The 14,344-nt window shown below is 38.6% G+C and overlaps 1 protein-coding gene across 4 annotated transcripts in view; it reads right to left on the reverse strand.

The window, feature by feature from the left end:
* Rigi (RNA sensor RIG-I) overlaps nucleotides 1-14,344 on the reverse strand; it is an 81,894-nt gene that overhangs the window by 17,113 nt on the left and 50,437 nt on the right. For all 4 annotated transcript variants that reach the window (XM_078047738.1, XM_078047737.1, XM_005326172.4 and 1 more), the window contains 9 exons: nucleotides 13,581-13,728; nucleotides 12,363-12,485; nucleotides 10,675-10,770; nucleotides 9,850-10,003; nucleotides 9,100-9,358; nucleotides 7,059-7,221; nucleotides 5,414-5,518; nucleotides 1,873-2,030; nucleotides 638-773 (listed from right to left, as the gene is read on the reverse strand). In XM_078047738.1, the coding sequence (XP_077903864.1) occupies nucleotides 638-773; nucleotides 1,873-2,030; nucleotides 5,414-5,518; nucleotides 7,059-7,221; nucleotides 9,100-9,358; nucleotides 9,850-10,003; nucleotides 10,675-10,770; nucleotides 12,363-12,485; nucleotides 13,581-13,728 (1,342 nt within the window). The remainder of the gene's footprint in view (nucleotides 1-637; nucleotides 774-1,872; nucleotides 2,031-5,413; nucleotides 5,519-7,058; nucleotides 7,222-9,099; nucleotides 9,359-9,849; nucleotides 10,004-10,674; nucleotides 10,771-12,362; nucleotides 12,486-13,580; nucleotides 13,729-14,344) is intronic.

The following is a 14,344-nucleotide window of genomic DNA, read 5'->3' on the forward strand; positions in this document are numbered from 1 at the left end:
TCAGCACAGCACACCACTAGGTATACATATGTATAGTAAATACTTCAGTATAGGACAAGGTAATTAACAACAATGATTACCTTTGGGAAAAGAAATTTGAAAGAAAGAGGAAGAAAATTTTTCACTTAATATGTTTCCATATTTTTGGTAATAATATGAGGGCAGTAGAATTAAGGGTCATTTTGATTTCCTCTTCATATAGAGGTATATATACATATAGTCTTTAAAGATCATTAGAATACTTATTTGTATTCTTTAAACTTTTATAAAAATCACTGAAAGTTAAAAAAAAAATGTCATCAACTCTATGAGAATTATACTTTGCAAATTCTACTTTTTTCCTTCTTCCAAATAGGTAATGGTTTCAGCGACCGAATCTCTCCATAGGTATGAGATCTCACTGAAGCCAGTCCCACTGTTTTGTTTTGGAGTGCTGGGGACTGAACTGTTGCCCTACACATGCTAGGCAAGAACTCTACCACTGAGCTACACCCCAGACCCATAATATCTTCTTAAACCCAGTACAACTGCCTGAGCACCACCAAACTTATGTATATTAAATACAACACCATGTCTGTATGTTGCCACTCAGAATTATCAGACTCTGGTGGCTTCCTTCTCAGAAAACACCCCTCACCTTCAAACCTCCGAGTAAGATCTTGCTCAGTCTCATCAAATCCCGCTGTTCGGACATTGTTGAAGAAGTCTTTCAAGTAATTCAGAGCATCTTTCATTTGTGCATCCTCACTGATAATGAGGGAATCATTATATTTCTATTTAAAATAAAAACTGATTTTCAATATATTTCCATCGTCTAACACATTTGCCCAGCTTAAATTCAATTAGCTGCCCTTAACAAGGAATTCGTTTTTAAGTCTATTTCAGTTGGGTTTTTTAGATGAATGTTCCCTGATGGTTCTATAATCAAAATTTGAGCCAAATACAGTTTTTAAAAATCTCAGTTAGCTAGAAACATTAAGTAATTAGAAGCACTTTCAATTTTAAAATTCCATCTTGGCAAGAGGGGGCAGGTAGAGAAACTCATGAAAAATGCATATCATAAAAAGTAATAACAAAAGCATATCAACTTCTACACCTACATTATAATTCAAACATTCAACTTAATTTCTGAAGTTGAATTTCTAAATCATAAATACACCTTTCAGAATGACATTACTGACCTCCTATACCAATTCAATTAAGATAATTAAAATTCTACAAACACATGCTAACTGAATGCATTTTAAAATATTTTCAGTGACACAATGAGCAAAGGTGATGATTATTACTGTTGTTCCTGGGTTAACCAGAGACCCTAGATTTCTGAGCACGGGACTTTATCAGAAGCAAGAAATCACAGGTTCAGGCAATGGGACTCACATAGGCTTTAAAGATGGCTACTACTGGTCACATATCAAGAAAATGTCTTCTTATCATCACCCAATTTTTCCCAACCATGTCAAACATGGGACTGCTGAAGTGATGGTCAAGTTTCAGTCCTGTTACCTCCACTATTATCATTTCAGAAATAATGCCTCACCAGGGATTGAACCCAGAGGCATTTAACCACTGAGCACATCCCCTGCCCTTTTTATATTTTATTTATAAAAGGGTTTCACTAAGTTACTTAGAGTTTTGCTAAGTTGCTGATGCTAGTCTTGAACTTGCCATCTTCCTGCCTCAGCCTCCCAAGTCGCTGGGATTGCAGGCATGCACCATGTCTGGCTCAGAACTTTCCTTTCAAATCAAAGATTCCTAAATGAGTTCTTGGGGAGAGGATGAGATAGATGTTAATAGACTCTCCTCGGCTACCACAGTGCAGCTCCCAGGGGATGCTATGACTAAAATAGCCTTTGAAAAGAAGTAACATACCCGCAAGTATGAAGTATACAGAAATAGTGCTTTGCAAATCCTGCTCTCTTCCTCTTTGTCTGGCAGTCGAAACACCATGCCTGCTTTATGAACTCCAACAATCCGTTGTTCATACTTCTGTGTTCCAAAGTCCCCATTTTGAGTTTGAAATAAGTTTCCTGGGGAGGAAAAAAAAGCTTTTCACTGTGCCATATGGTCAATCACTTAAGGTTCTAGCACGCCCCATGCTCTGATTTCCTTTCTTACTATCTTTAAACAGGGTATGCCTCCTGCAACAGTCTGAGCCTTAAGCAGTGTGTTTCTGTGTACATATGGTTATTTACTGAGTCCTCAACTATGTACCAAGAATCACAGGGTCTTACTTTCATAATTTCACAAACTCATGAGGTAGAGATTACACTTTCTAGTTGTTTATAGGAAATTCAGGAAAGCTAAGTAATTTACCAAAGTCCCACAGATAGAAAGAGTGGGGAGGGCCAGAATTCAAACCCAGAGTGTCTGATGCCCTAATTCTATTGGCTATGACAACTAAAAGGATCACAGAGATACAACAATGGACTTGGGAGGTGGGAGGGGGACTTTGCCTTTAAAAATAAAGAAGTAGTGAGTAAAAATAACAGGTCTCAAGAGCTTCACCAGAGGGTGTATAAAAGCAGGAGATTCAAGACTCAACACAGCCTGTTCTGCTTTGCTGTGAACTTAGGCCATCTGATCTCCAGAGAGCAGTCAAACAGAATAAGAGGGCCAGACATAACAGGAACTCAAGAGATGCATGTTACGGACACCTCTGTATGCATCCCCTAAGCTAAGCCTCAACTCCTTGGTTCAAAAACAGAGTTTGCTATGGTCCAGGCTCTGTTTAGGGCTGAGGATAAAAAGATGAGGAAGGCAAAGCCTGGGCTGTTTTCAAATGGCTTGGTCTTGCAGATTGAGTTCCCTTTGCCTGAAACATATCAGTTTTCTGGGGCTCCTCCAGATGAGAACAGTACATTAAAATTCCCCTCGTCCATTCATTTTTAGAAAGAGGAACAAAGGAGACTGCTCTAACATGTAACATGCCTCTTTCCTAGCCCCAGTGACAAACAAGATGGCCAACAGAAACTAGATGAACCACCAAGTATTTACTGAATTGAATAGGTGTAAAAACAACTTAAGCAATTTGGAAATGACCAATTGAAAGGATACGATGGAAAGATGGAAGGCAATGTACCAGGGGTTAGAGGAATAAGAAAGTAGAAAATCATGCGACTCCACCCCATCTCTCCCTTCCTCTGCCACTTCACCATGTCACCTTGCTCCCAGATGACCAATGAACTGCTCTCCCCACCTCTTCCCTTGTTTCCTCAATTCTTACCCCACCCAGAAGCTAGAGGGTGTTTACAAAATTTCAGGTGAGAAACCATGCTTCCCAACTGCATAAACGCCTCCAATGGATTCCTCAAGCCAAACTCCTACCCTGGTGCTATGGTTTAGATATGGCTAAGCGTCTATCAAAAGGCTCATGCATTCAAAGATCAGTCCCAGTGTGGCCATGTTAAGAGATGGGGCCTAGGAGGAGACACTGCCCTTAGAAGGGACTAAAGTAGTTCTTGTGAGAGGGTTGTTAAAAAAGAAGAAGCCCCTCCCTGGCTCTACTCTGGCTTCCTGTCTGGAGATGGGATCTCATCCTCTCACATGTACTCCTACACCAATGCCATCCACCATGAGACCTTCACCAGAGCCTGTGCCATTTTGTTTAGGCTTTTAGCCTCCAAAACAAGGAGCTAAATAAGTTTCTTTTCTTTATCAGTTACCCAGTCACAGGTATTTCATTAAAGTAAAAACAGGCTAGTGCCTCTATTCACAAAGGGTGAACAGGGATCTCTGGTGTCTGGCCTTGACCTACTTTTAATTTTCACCTCTAGCCATTCCACTTCCCTTCTTTCACTTTATAGGACTAATGGAATTCCCCATACTTTCTCTAGTCTGCTGACCTTGGCAGATTGAGTTCCCTTTGCCTGAAACATAGCTGATGATCAGCACCCAGCCAATCCAGAAGTTTCACTACTTAATTTTGGCTTTGCCCTTAGATTGGAAATTTCATGAGGACAGAAGCTACACCTCAGGATTTCACACTATATTCCCTAGCACATTGCTTGGCACTGAAAGAATGAATGAACATGTTCAAGCAACGGCTAAATCCAAGTTGGAATTGTAAAGATAAAGGGAAGCAAATTATCCATGTGCATTAGAGTTCAACAATTATTTCCTAGGCAAAAGGCTATATGTACATAAACTTGGTATGTCAAGAAAACCAACCAATGAATGGAACATAAAGTGGAAGAGACAGTGAAGGTGGGAAAATTGCCATAAGGCTATTAGAATGGGTCCTAGGTTAAGCTTGGTAAGAAAAGGAAAGGTAAAAGCAAAAAGCTCCTAGAATTCATTGTGTTCTTTCTTCCTTCCTTGCCTGCTATCCTTCCAACCTCACTTGCTTCTCTCCTTGACATGATTGACTCCCTCAAGAATTTTCTCAGCTTAGGTCCTCAGAAAGCCCTTCCCAGTCCAGGACAAGGTTCCCAGGTGCTCCTGTGCTGCCCAGTGTGAGACTTCTCACCCCGTGGCAACTATTTGCATCAGATTTCCATTATTTGACTCTTGAGTTCCCTGAGGGCAGGGTCTCTATACGTCTCTCTCTCTATTTCTCTCTCTTGTGGGACTTTATCTTTAATCTCAATATTTCCGTTGCCTAGCCCAGTGCCTAGAACGATAAATATTTCATGAATGGAAGAATGAATAAAAAGTGGAAGGACAGAACTTGGTTACTCCACGAGGGAGTTTCAAATGAAAAAAAAAAAAAAATATATATATATATATATATATATATATATATATATATATATATACCAAAGATCACCTCTAGTGGCTGGGGTTGTGGCTCAGTGGTAGAACACTTGCCTAGCATATTTGAGGCACTGGGTTTGATTCCCAGCACCACATATAAATAAAGGTCCATTGACAACTAAAAAATTATTTTTTTAAATCACCTCTAGGTTTTAATCACCAGCAGGAGAATGGTGGTTTCATGTTATATGAATAGGAAAGTCAGTACAGAAAGCTAATTTGGAAGGTCAAGAAAGCTGATAAACTGATTTAAACGTATTTTTCAAGATGTGCATGTCCAAACAATTTACATGACATTTAAAAAGAAAAACAGGCAAGAGAGAATAAAGGAGAACTTATTAGGCTCCTGAATAACCTATGATTAAGAAAGTCCATATCTGGGGCTGGGGATGTGGCTCAAGTGGTAGTGCGCTCTCCTGGCATGCGTGAGGCACTGGGTTCGATCCTTAGCACACATTTAAAAAAATAAAATAAAGATATTGTGTCCACCTAAAAATAAATTAATTAATTAAATTAAATTAAAATTTAAAAAAATATGGTGTTGACATTGTCTAAGTGAAAGAGAAAGTAGAAAGCCACTAGTGAACGCTCTACGGCTATTCCAATGGAAGGGACACAATATATGAGACTTATCTCACTGAGAGTTAAGAGAACTCACCAAATTCTGCACAGATATTCCTTGCCAGACTCTCTATGTCCCTCATCAGCTGAGATACGATGAATTTAAATTTGTTGGTAGTCCGTGATTCCACTTTCCTGGAAACTAGAACCATCAAAGGCAAGTAAGTACTTTTAGGGAAGAACAAATCGTAGTTCAATGTGGGTATCTCCAAACCTTTTACTTCCTCTGGAAAATTAGAGATCCCAAGTTCACTGGCAGATGGTCTTAATCGTACAACAAATGCTCAAAAAACTTGGCTCCCTATTGCTCACCACACTGACTCTGACATTTGTTCCCCATGCTTTGGTTTCTCACTCAGCTGCCCTGTTACCTCTGACAAGCCAAAGCCCTCCTGTTCTGCAAGTGGCACACTCGAATCCTGTCTCTGTGCTTTGCTGTTCTCCTTTCCTACTCAGCCCCCAAGAGTGTCCACACATGGTTGTATTCTTTCAGCAGAATCTTATTAATTGCCTATCATGTGCTATGTTCTGGTGATAGACAGTTGAAAAGAACACACTCATGCTCCATAGAGGGCTGAACTCATAGGAGAGTTCTATAACCTAAGTAGGGGCAAGGTACCATGGAGTACAGGAGCAGAATAGCTAATGTTTTGGGGGGAGGCAGTGTTGTTGAATAACTATGGGAAGAAAGAAAGGAGCAAGAGTAGTCATGGGGAAAGGACAGCATGGGCAAGAGCTCAAAGGGAGAAAGCTCATGGCACATGTGGGAACTCAGAGGAATGCAACATGGTTGGGTTTATGGGATTTGGGAAGAGAGGAGGCTCAGAAGGCTGGAGGGGCCAGATTACAAAGAAATTTATACGTGATGTTAAAATGCTGGGTACCTTCTCTCCATTCCTTACAGATTGTTCCCCATCAGGAACTTACCCGTGTCCTCCCGATTACATAAGTATTTGTTTTGCCTTAGACTCATACAGTCCTGTGCTGCTCAGAGAGCAAGGGTGTATCTCTTGAATCTCTCTTGCCCTTGCAGGATTAGTATAATAATAAAGTCAATAAACAAATATTTGTGAGTCGATCTTATTTTAAAGATAATATTCTGATCTTTTGAGGTCAAAGAAGGTGAATTCAGATAATTTAAACTACATTTATCAGATACATATTTTTTAAATTTTTTTTTTTAGTTATAGACGGACATAATACTTTTATTTATTTTTATGTGATGTTGAGGATCGAACCCAGGGCCTCACACATGCTAGACAAGTGCTCTACCACTGAGCTGCAATCCCAGCCCTCAGATATGTATTTAAATGATGATGACCACACAGTACCTGGCTCAGGCATGGAGCACAGGGAAGGACTAGGCCAGCCGTTGGCTTTCTACCTGCTTAGATTTTCTCATCCTCTCATTCACATTGCTAGGACCTTTATCTGGGTTTTATGGAGCCAAAGTAGAAATTTTTGCTCCTTATAGGCCATTTCTAATGTTCATCCATGTGGAGGGAAGACAACACAGGAAGAAAGACTGGAAATGTTATATGACTGTTTCCCAGGTTTGGGGTTAAATATTTTCTCCTAAACAAATAAAGGGCCAAAGTTCAGTGTTCGTGTAAATCACCCTGAACTAGGGGTAGCAGAGAGTGTTAAAAATTCCCAAGAGCTTGTTCTTGGATACCACTTACATTTCTGGGGCTTATAAACCACTTGCTCCAGTTCCTCCAAGTTGTCTCTGACTGTTGCTATCACTGTTGCATCAAGAGAAGCACACAGTTTGCAGATGTAAAGCATGGCTTCATCTGTGGTTTTGGCATCCCCAACACCAACTGAGGCAGTCAGCCCAACAACCTGTAAGACCATTCCAACATTAGCTTTTTTCCCCTAACATTCTCTATGAAATTACAAATAAAAAGGTCCTAATCAGCAAAGCATGAGTACAAGAGTTACAGCTCAGCTAAACACTAAGCAGCCTAGAAACTGAGACAGGGAAAACTTTCAGGGCAAGGATTCTCTTTTCTTTTGCCTTGTGTCCCCTATGATGTGGAGAACATCATACTGAAAAGGAAAAGGACTGAAATTGACACAAATCCATTCCAATCTCAGCCATGTCACAATAACTATGTGTCTTTGGACAAGCACCTGCAGCTCTCTGTAAAGTTGGGAAATCATAGCTATTTATTTGCAATGGTATCTGTGCAGATTTAGTAAGCTACCTCCCTCCAACAGCTGTGCAATAATCATTAAATAACCATCTAACCAGCAAGAAATGTAATTAACATCAAAGTTATTCTAGAAGAATAGGCTATAAGAAAGGTGATTTATATGGAAAGGTTCTATTTTTGGTCTGTGAGCACCATACTAAATTTCTTTTAACCTGCACTCCCCAGATGGATAATTATTAGGGCTGTTGAACTTGACATATGTGCAGACTGATATACCATAAATCCATAGTTTCCAACCACATTTGAGTCCCCCATACAATCAAGGAATTTTTCAGTGTCTCTTACAGTTCTCCCTCAGATTTCAAATTCTCTCCACTCTCCCCAGCTCCCACTCCCTTTCATATATCGATGATACTCAGCAATGTTCAAAAGAGAAGTTATACACCAGAGATTTCTTTTGCTTCCTAATCCATGTAATAACGACTCTCTGAATCGACCCTTCTGATATGACATCAAACATGTCATTCCTCTCCTCTCACACTAATGCATCCACTTGCCCACTAACCCCACACCCTCTGGTGTCTCCAGGCATCTTGCTCTACCAGGCATTGCCCCCACCTCTTTCATTCCGCCTTGCCTACGGCTGTTCCCTACCTCACACTCTATACACAAGTATCACTGAAGAATCTCAAGATTCTGGAGCACACCAGGCTCTTTCAGAACTCTGCCTCTGGACACACAGCACCCTCTTAATGAAAACCACCCAGCCATCTACCTGGCAAACTCCTATTAGTTTCTGCCTAGCCCCTCACCCCCTGCCTTTTTTATTTTTTAACTGGGGATTGAACTCAGGGACCCTTTATCACGGAGATACAATTTCAGTCCTTTTTGGTTTTTTTATTTTGAGATGATCTTACTAAGTTGCTGAAATATCCCAGAACTTGCAATTTTCCTGCCTCAGCCTCTAAGCCCTACTTAACCCAACTTCTGTCAGGTCTTGCCTTACTTTTTTTAGCACACATAGGAGTATTTTCACTCCTGTTCTGGCTGTACCTTATACCTATCTCCACAACACACCATTATGATAAATTGTGACATAATTCTTACATAACTGTCTCCCCAGGAAAACTCAGGTGTTTGAGGACAAGAAATATTTCTTTACGTATTTGCACCCCCAGTCCTGAGAACCATGTAAGGCACAGAGAGGTGGATGATGCGTATAGTCAGCCTTCCATGTCCAAAGGGACATGGAACAACCTCAAATGTAGCCACAAGAGTAAGTAAATAGGCCTGGGTACAGTGGCACATACCTATAATACTAGTGGCACTGAGACTGAGTCAGGAGAATTACTGAGTTCAAAGCCAGCCTCAACAACTTAGCAAGGCCCTGAGCAACTCAGTGAGACCCTGCCCTAAATAAAATACAAAAAAGGGCTGGGGATGTTGCTCAGTGGTTAAGCACTCCTGAATTCAATCTCTGGTACCAAAAGAAAAAAAAAGTAAGTAAAGGAGGATTTAGGAAGATAATAGCTTTTCTGAGGAGTACATCTGACTTTGAAGATACCTGGGGCAGTGGGTCTGAAGATCCTCCAAGTTTCTGATCTAGATAATTGAACATGATCATATTGTATGGGTGGTGTTTATTGGTGTTATGGCATTCATCAAATATCATCAAAGTAAAGACAGACAGTGATGGAATAGTTCCATTTTTGAGATTGTTCACAATAATCTGGGGTGTTAAAATGATGATGTCATTGTTCTTAATAGTCTGTTCTACTGGGACATTTTCAGTTGTTGCTCCAGAAATGCCTGCAACACTGTACCTGGGAAGAGACAGAAATCCTATGTTACCATCCTCCTGAATGAGGAAACACAAAGATGAAGCACTAGATCAGAAGAGCAACTGATGAAGTTCTCCCTAAGTTCAAAAAGAATATATCCTGACATAGAGCAAGTGATTGACCAATGCAAACTCATTATAACTGATAGAATATATTATTTTTTCAAGTCACTAAAAGAAAAAAAGAGTACTTACAAGGGAACTGTCAAATAAATTATAAAATCATCAAAGAAATCAAATGTGCCATTTAAATGTCAAACTTATCAATTAATCATTTAATCACCCTGTAAGAGCAAATCAGATTAGGATTTCTGGCATAGCTAACAAAAGCAATCTGAATTACATCTAGGTTATATAAAAGCTGAATCTCTATTACAATTTTTTTTTAAATTGTGGCTTTAAAAGAGCAAAACAGAAAACACATTCATTGATTAAAGGTAGAAAAAAAGGAGTTGGACTGACTGTTATACCTACCCAAGCCTTTCGAAATAGCTCAAGAACACAGACTTCTGCTGCTCATACACAGGGACATGATTAGCAAAAAAAGCAACTTTCCCTTTTCGTCCTTGTGGAAAATTTTTAAGATGATGTTCACAAATAAGAAGTGAAACTAAGGTTTTCCCACAACCTTTTAATAAACAAGGAAAAAGAAAACATGTAACATGGTATTAGATAGTGCTATAGAAAGGTGTTTCTTTTGGCTCTCCTAACACCAGTGGGCAGGTAAGTAAACTGATCATTTAGAGGGATGAACGACTGCAGAATTTAAGCTATAACTAAAAAATAATCAAGCAACTTCCCAAGTTACCTGCACTTGAATAACCAGGATCAAAAGCATACTAAAAGAGGGCATTTTTCTTTCATTGTTCAAATTCATTTTCTTTCATTGTTCAATTTCATTGTTCAAATTCCTTAAAATACGTGAGACTACATTAATAGGATAGTTTTCTCAAAGACAAATGGAACAGGAAAAAAACTGAATCTTCCTTATTGCCAGTATTCAATAAAAGGGGAAAAAAGAAGGGGAGGGTGGAAAGGGGTTATAAGGGCAGGAAAAATGGTGGAATGAGATGGACATCACTACCCTAAATACATGTATGATTGCACAAATAGTGCATCTCTACACTGGGTACAACCAAAGAATGAAATGTTGCGCTCCATTTGTGTACAATGAATTGAAATGCATTTTGCTATCATGTACAACTAAGTAGAACAAATTAAAAATAAATAAATAAATCTCTTTTTTTTTTTAAAGGGGGAAAGGGAGCAGAGAGGTATGAGTAATAGTGATTGGCTTACCAGTAGGAGCACATATTATTGTATTTTTTCCTTCCTTAGCAGGCAAAGCAAGCTCTAGTTGGTAATTTCTTGGTTTCAAGTTAGTTCGAGACATTTCTATGATACAAAAGGAAAAAAAATTACCAATGGTTACCGCTCTAAGGAATTATGGCATTAGCTGTAGTCAAATGGACATGAATCTGACTGTAGCAAGAAAGGTTTTGGTTGATTATCCTGTCTCAATCTCCTTAGAATCTTGTCTCATTAACCATTCTAGCTTTCTCCAATCATTTGAAGTGAAGAATTTTCTCTCAATGCCAAAGTATCGATGGCAAGAAGGGGGAAAATATTGGAATGAATTCTTTCTTAAACAATACAGAATCCCATAAAGAGAATGCAAAGCAAGAATGGCCTAATTCAGGGCAAGACAGACGACCACCAGTTAGTTATAGGCAACACTATGTGGAACAAGACAAAAATGCCCTCCAAGATCATTAAAGGAAAACAAACTTAATACAGATTCTCAAAGCAATTTCTTCTTGGGGAATAACCATGCTTTGTAATTTTTCAGGCTCTCAAATTTTTAAAAAATACTCAGAGATTTTATCTCAATACCAGGTAAGAATATGACATGTTAAGAGCGTGAAAAGTCTTTGGTCTAAAGAGTTTAATTTACCCATTTTTTAAAAAGGGAGAATTTCTAAAAGATTAAGAGAATTAACTTCACTTAAATGACACATCAGGATCTTTACATCTCAGAAATATTTAAATCAACTTATCGTTATCCATTTTATATCAGAGTGACAAGAAACTGGTATCATTCAGTCGAAGAAGTAACACGCAAATTTTCTTTTCATGTCATCCTAAAATTTGCATTTTTTTCTTCAAACACTACTTATTATTAATCCTAATTTCATTCCTTATATCCTTTTATAAATATCATTTTATTCTGGCATATTACGTAACCTTCTGGTCTCTTCATAAGATGATCATGAAAATATATTTCAAGAAACTTAAGGGGGACTGGGGTTGTGGCTTAGTGGTAGAGCACTTGTCTAGCATGTGTGATGCACGGGGTTCGATTCTCAACATCCCATACAAATAAATAAATACAGGTCCATAGAAAACAACAACAACAAAAAAAAAACAACATAAGGGGACCTTACAGGACCATTAATAAGTACTTATACATTGCCTGATGTTTGAAAACAAGGAGCCCTCTGGTAGGACACAATCCCTCCATGCACTGGCAAATACTACAGGCTGGTTCTCAGTCAGGTACATTTGTGCAGTGCACATAGCTGGCATGGCAGCCCTGGGATCTTAGAAGGAAACTGAACAAGTGGCTAACAAACACAAGTATTTTTTCAGAAAGTAAGGCCGCTGTTGGATTTTTCAGACACTGAGGTTCTGAGAGGACTCTGCCTTTTCAATGTAGCCATAATTCAATGTAGCCACAATAATTTCTTGGTGATAAAACAAGAATGAAGAAAAAAAAAAGATAAGCTAAAAGCAGAAGAAGCAGTCACAGAAAATCAAATGACAATTCTAACCATAAAGTATATATTTTAACTTAAATTATCTTTTCTTTATTAAAAAAATTTCCTTTAAAAAAAATCACAAGGCTGTGACTTCTGGCAGTGCAAAATATATCCCCCCACAAATACCTGAAGAACCCCATTATGAAAAAGAACAAGCAATGCCGGTACCTGAGGGTGCCTGGGAATTCTGACTAAGATTCTGGTGTTCTGGATCTTCCTGCAAGAAAATGTGTATTTCAGAAGTTTCAATTTCATCATCCTCCAGATCTTTATTTTCAATATCTTTTTCACCTATGTGAATAGACAAAGGAAGAACTTAGAATCTTAATGTAATCTGATTACAGTTTTGATAAAATTTTAAACTTCCATTAATTTCCCACAACCACATCCCTTCACTTCTCAAACAATTAAGAGAATCATCTTGAGTGTGAAGTCTCCATTTGATATTTGAACTCCAAAGTCATTTAGAACTAATTATTGTAGGGCTGGGGATATAGCTCAGTTGGTAGAATGCTTGACTGACATGCACAAGGGCCTGGATTCAATCCCCTGCACCACACAAAGAACTAATTATTCAAGGTATAAAACATGGAACCAGTAACTCTGGAAGCTTGTTAGAAATGCAAATCTTAAGCCCCTACTGGATTAGAATCTGCATTTTAAAAAGGCTTCCAAGGAATTCATATGTACACTAAAAAGAGAAGCTTCTTCTTAGCAGACATTCATGTCTCCCATCTCTGACTAATTCCTGACCCAAGAAAGTAGATGTGTATTTATATAGATTCCCGAACAACTTTTAATCAATAGAAGTCTAGCTGAAACCAAGACTAGACACTCAGATGTTTACCAAACTCAGCCTGTAAGGCAAGGCTCTGAGATGTCAGTCTCAAGGAGCCAAATGATGGCACAGACAATCGCAGCAGATTCTTCTTCATTCACACGTTTTGTTCGCTTCCAGATGGCTGCCAGGTGAGAAAACCAGGCAGTGTCTATCATGATTCTACTCTAAAAAGAGGTAAGTCCTGGAGTTTGAACCTTCAACTCAAGAGTACACAAGCTATTTCTCTGATAACCTAAACTGGAAGCTCAGAACCTGCCTGCACCAAATTCTTTGGACCTGATGGTCTAATTCTGGATGACAGCAGTTTGTTCTGCTCCATGTTGAGGAGTTACATACAAACAAACCAAATCCATAGGCAAGTAGCTACCTCCCTCCCACAACACAGCATCATGCTGGCCTCTTAGTAGAGATATAGCCTTAGGTATCTGAAGGGAAAAGTGCCTGTGAGAATAAGTAAAAACAGGTGGGAATAGGGAAGTCCCAAGTTGAGTCGAGTTTCTGAACCTTCCCTCTTCCCTTTCTGAGTTGTTCTTGGCACGCCCTACCTTTCTCTACCAGCCACATTTCACTGAGGTTGTTCTGTTCCTTCTCCAAAGCAAGTTTCAAAACCTTGGGCCAGTTCTCCTTGTCTGATTTCAGAAGGCATTCGATCAGTTTCTCTGAACCTGCTATCATCCCCTTGTTGTAACAAGTCTAAGTAAGGAAAATACAGTTTATTGATTATTTCAAAAATGTTTTCCATTTATGAGTTTTCAAGTGTTATCTGATTTAAAAATCATTGCAAATTGAGGACCTATGGGTGTTCGTTATTGCCATTTTTACCCCATTCAACACTATCACTTAAGATATTCTTTCCTTCATTCTTGTCCTTTAAACATGATATCATTATTTCAAACCAAGATTTCCCATCTCCTTTGAGATAGACTGGCATAAATAGATATTAGGATGATTATAATATTAACAAGTGGTTTTCTTCAGGATAGAGGAATTTACATGACTTTATTGTTAATCGTAGTAACTAAAATTTATTGCACATATACTATGTGTCAGGCTTCTATCAACACTTTACATATACTATCTCATTTAACCCTTATAAAAATACCATATTATTTAGGTACTATAATTGTTCCCACTTTATGCATGAAGACACAGATGTTTACAGAAGCTAAATAAATTGCCCAGGATCACACTGCTAGTACACAGTTACACTACAAATTTAATAAAATTTATTTATGTCCAGAGCCTAAATTCTTAACTCCTAGCCTATAGCCTTTTTCATTTGCTTAACAGTTCAGTTTTATTTAAATTT

Source organism: Ictidomys tridecemlineatus, chromosome 4 (assembly GCF_052094955.1).
Source record: "Ictidomys tridecemlineatus isolate mIctTri1 chromosome 4, mIctTri1.hap1, whole genome shotgun sequence".
NCBI classification, from domain to species: Eukaryota; Metazoa; Chordata; class Mammalia; order Rodentia; family Sciuridae; genus Ictidomys; species Ictidomys tridecemlineatus.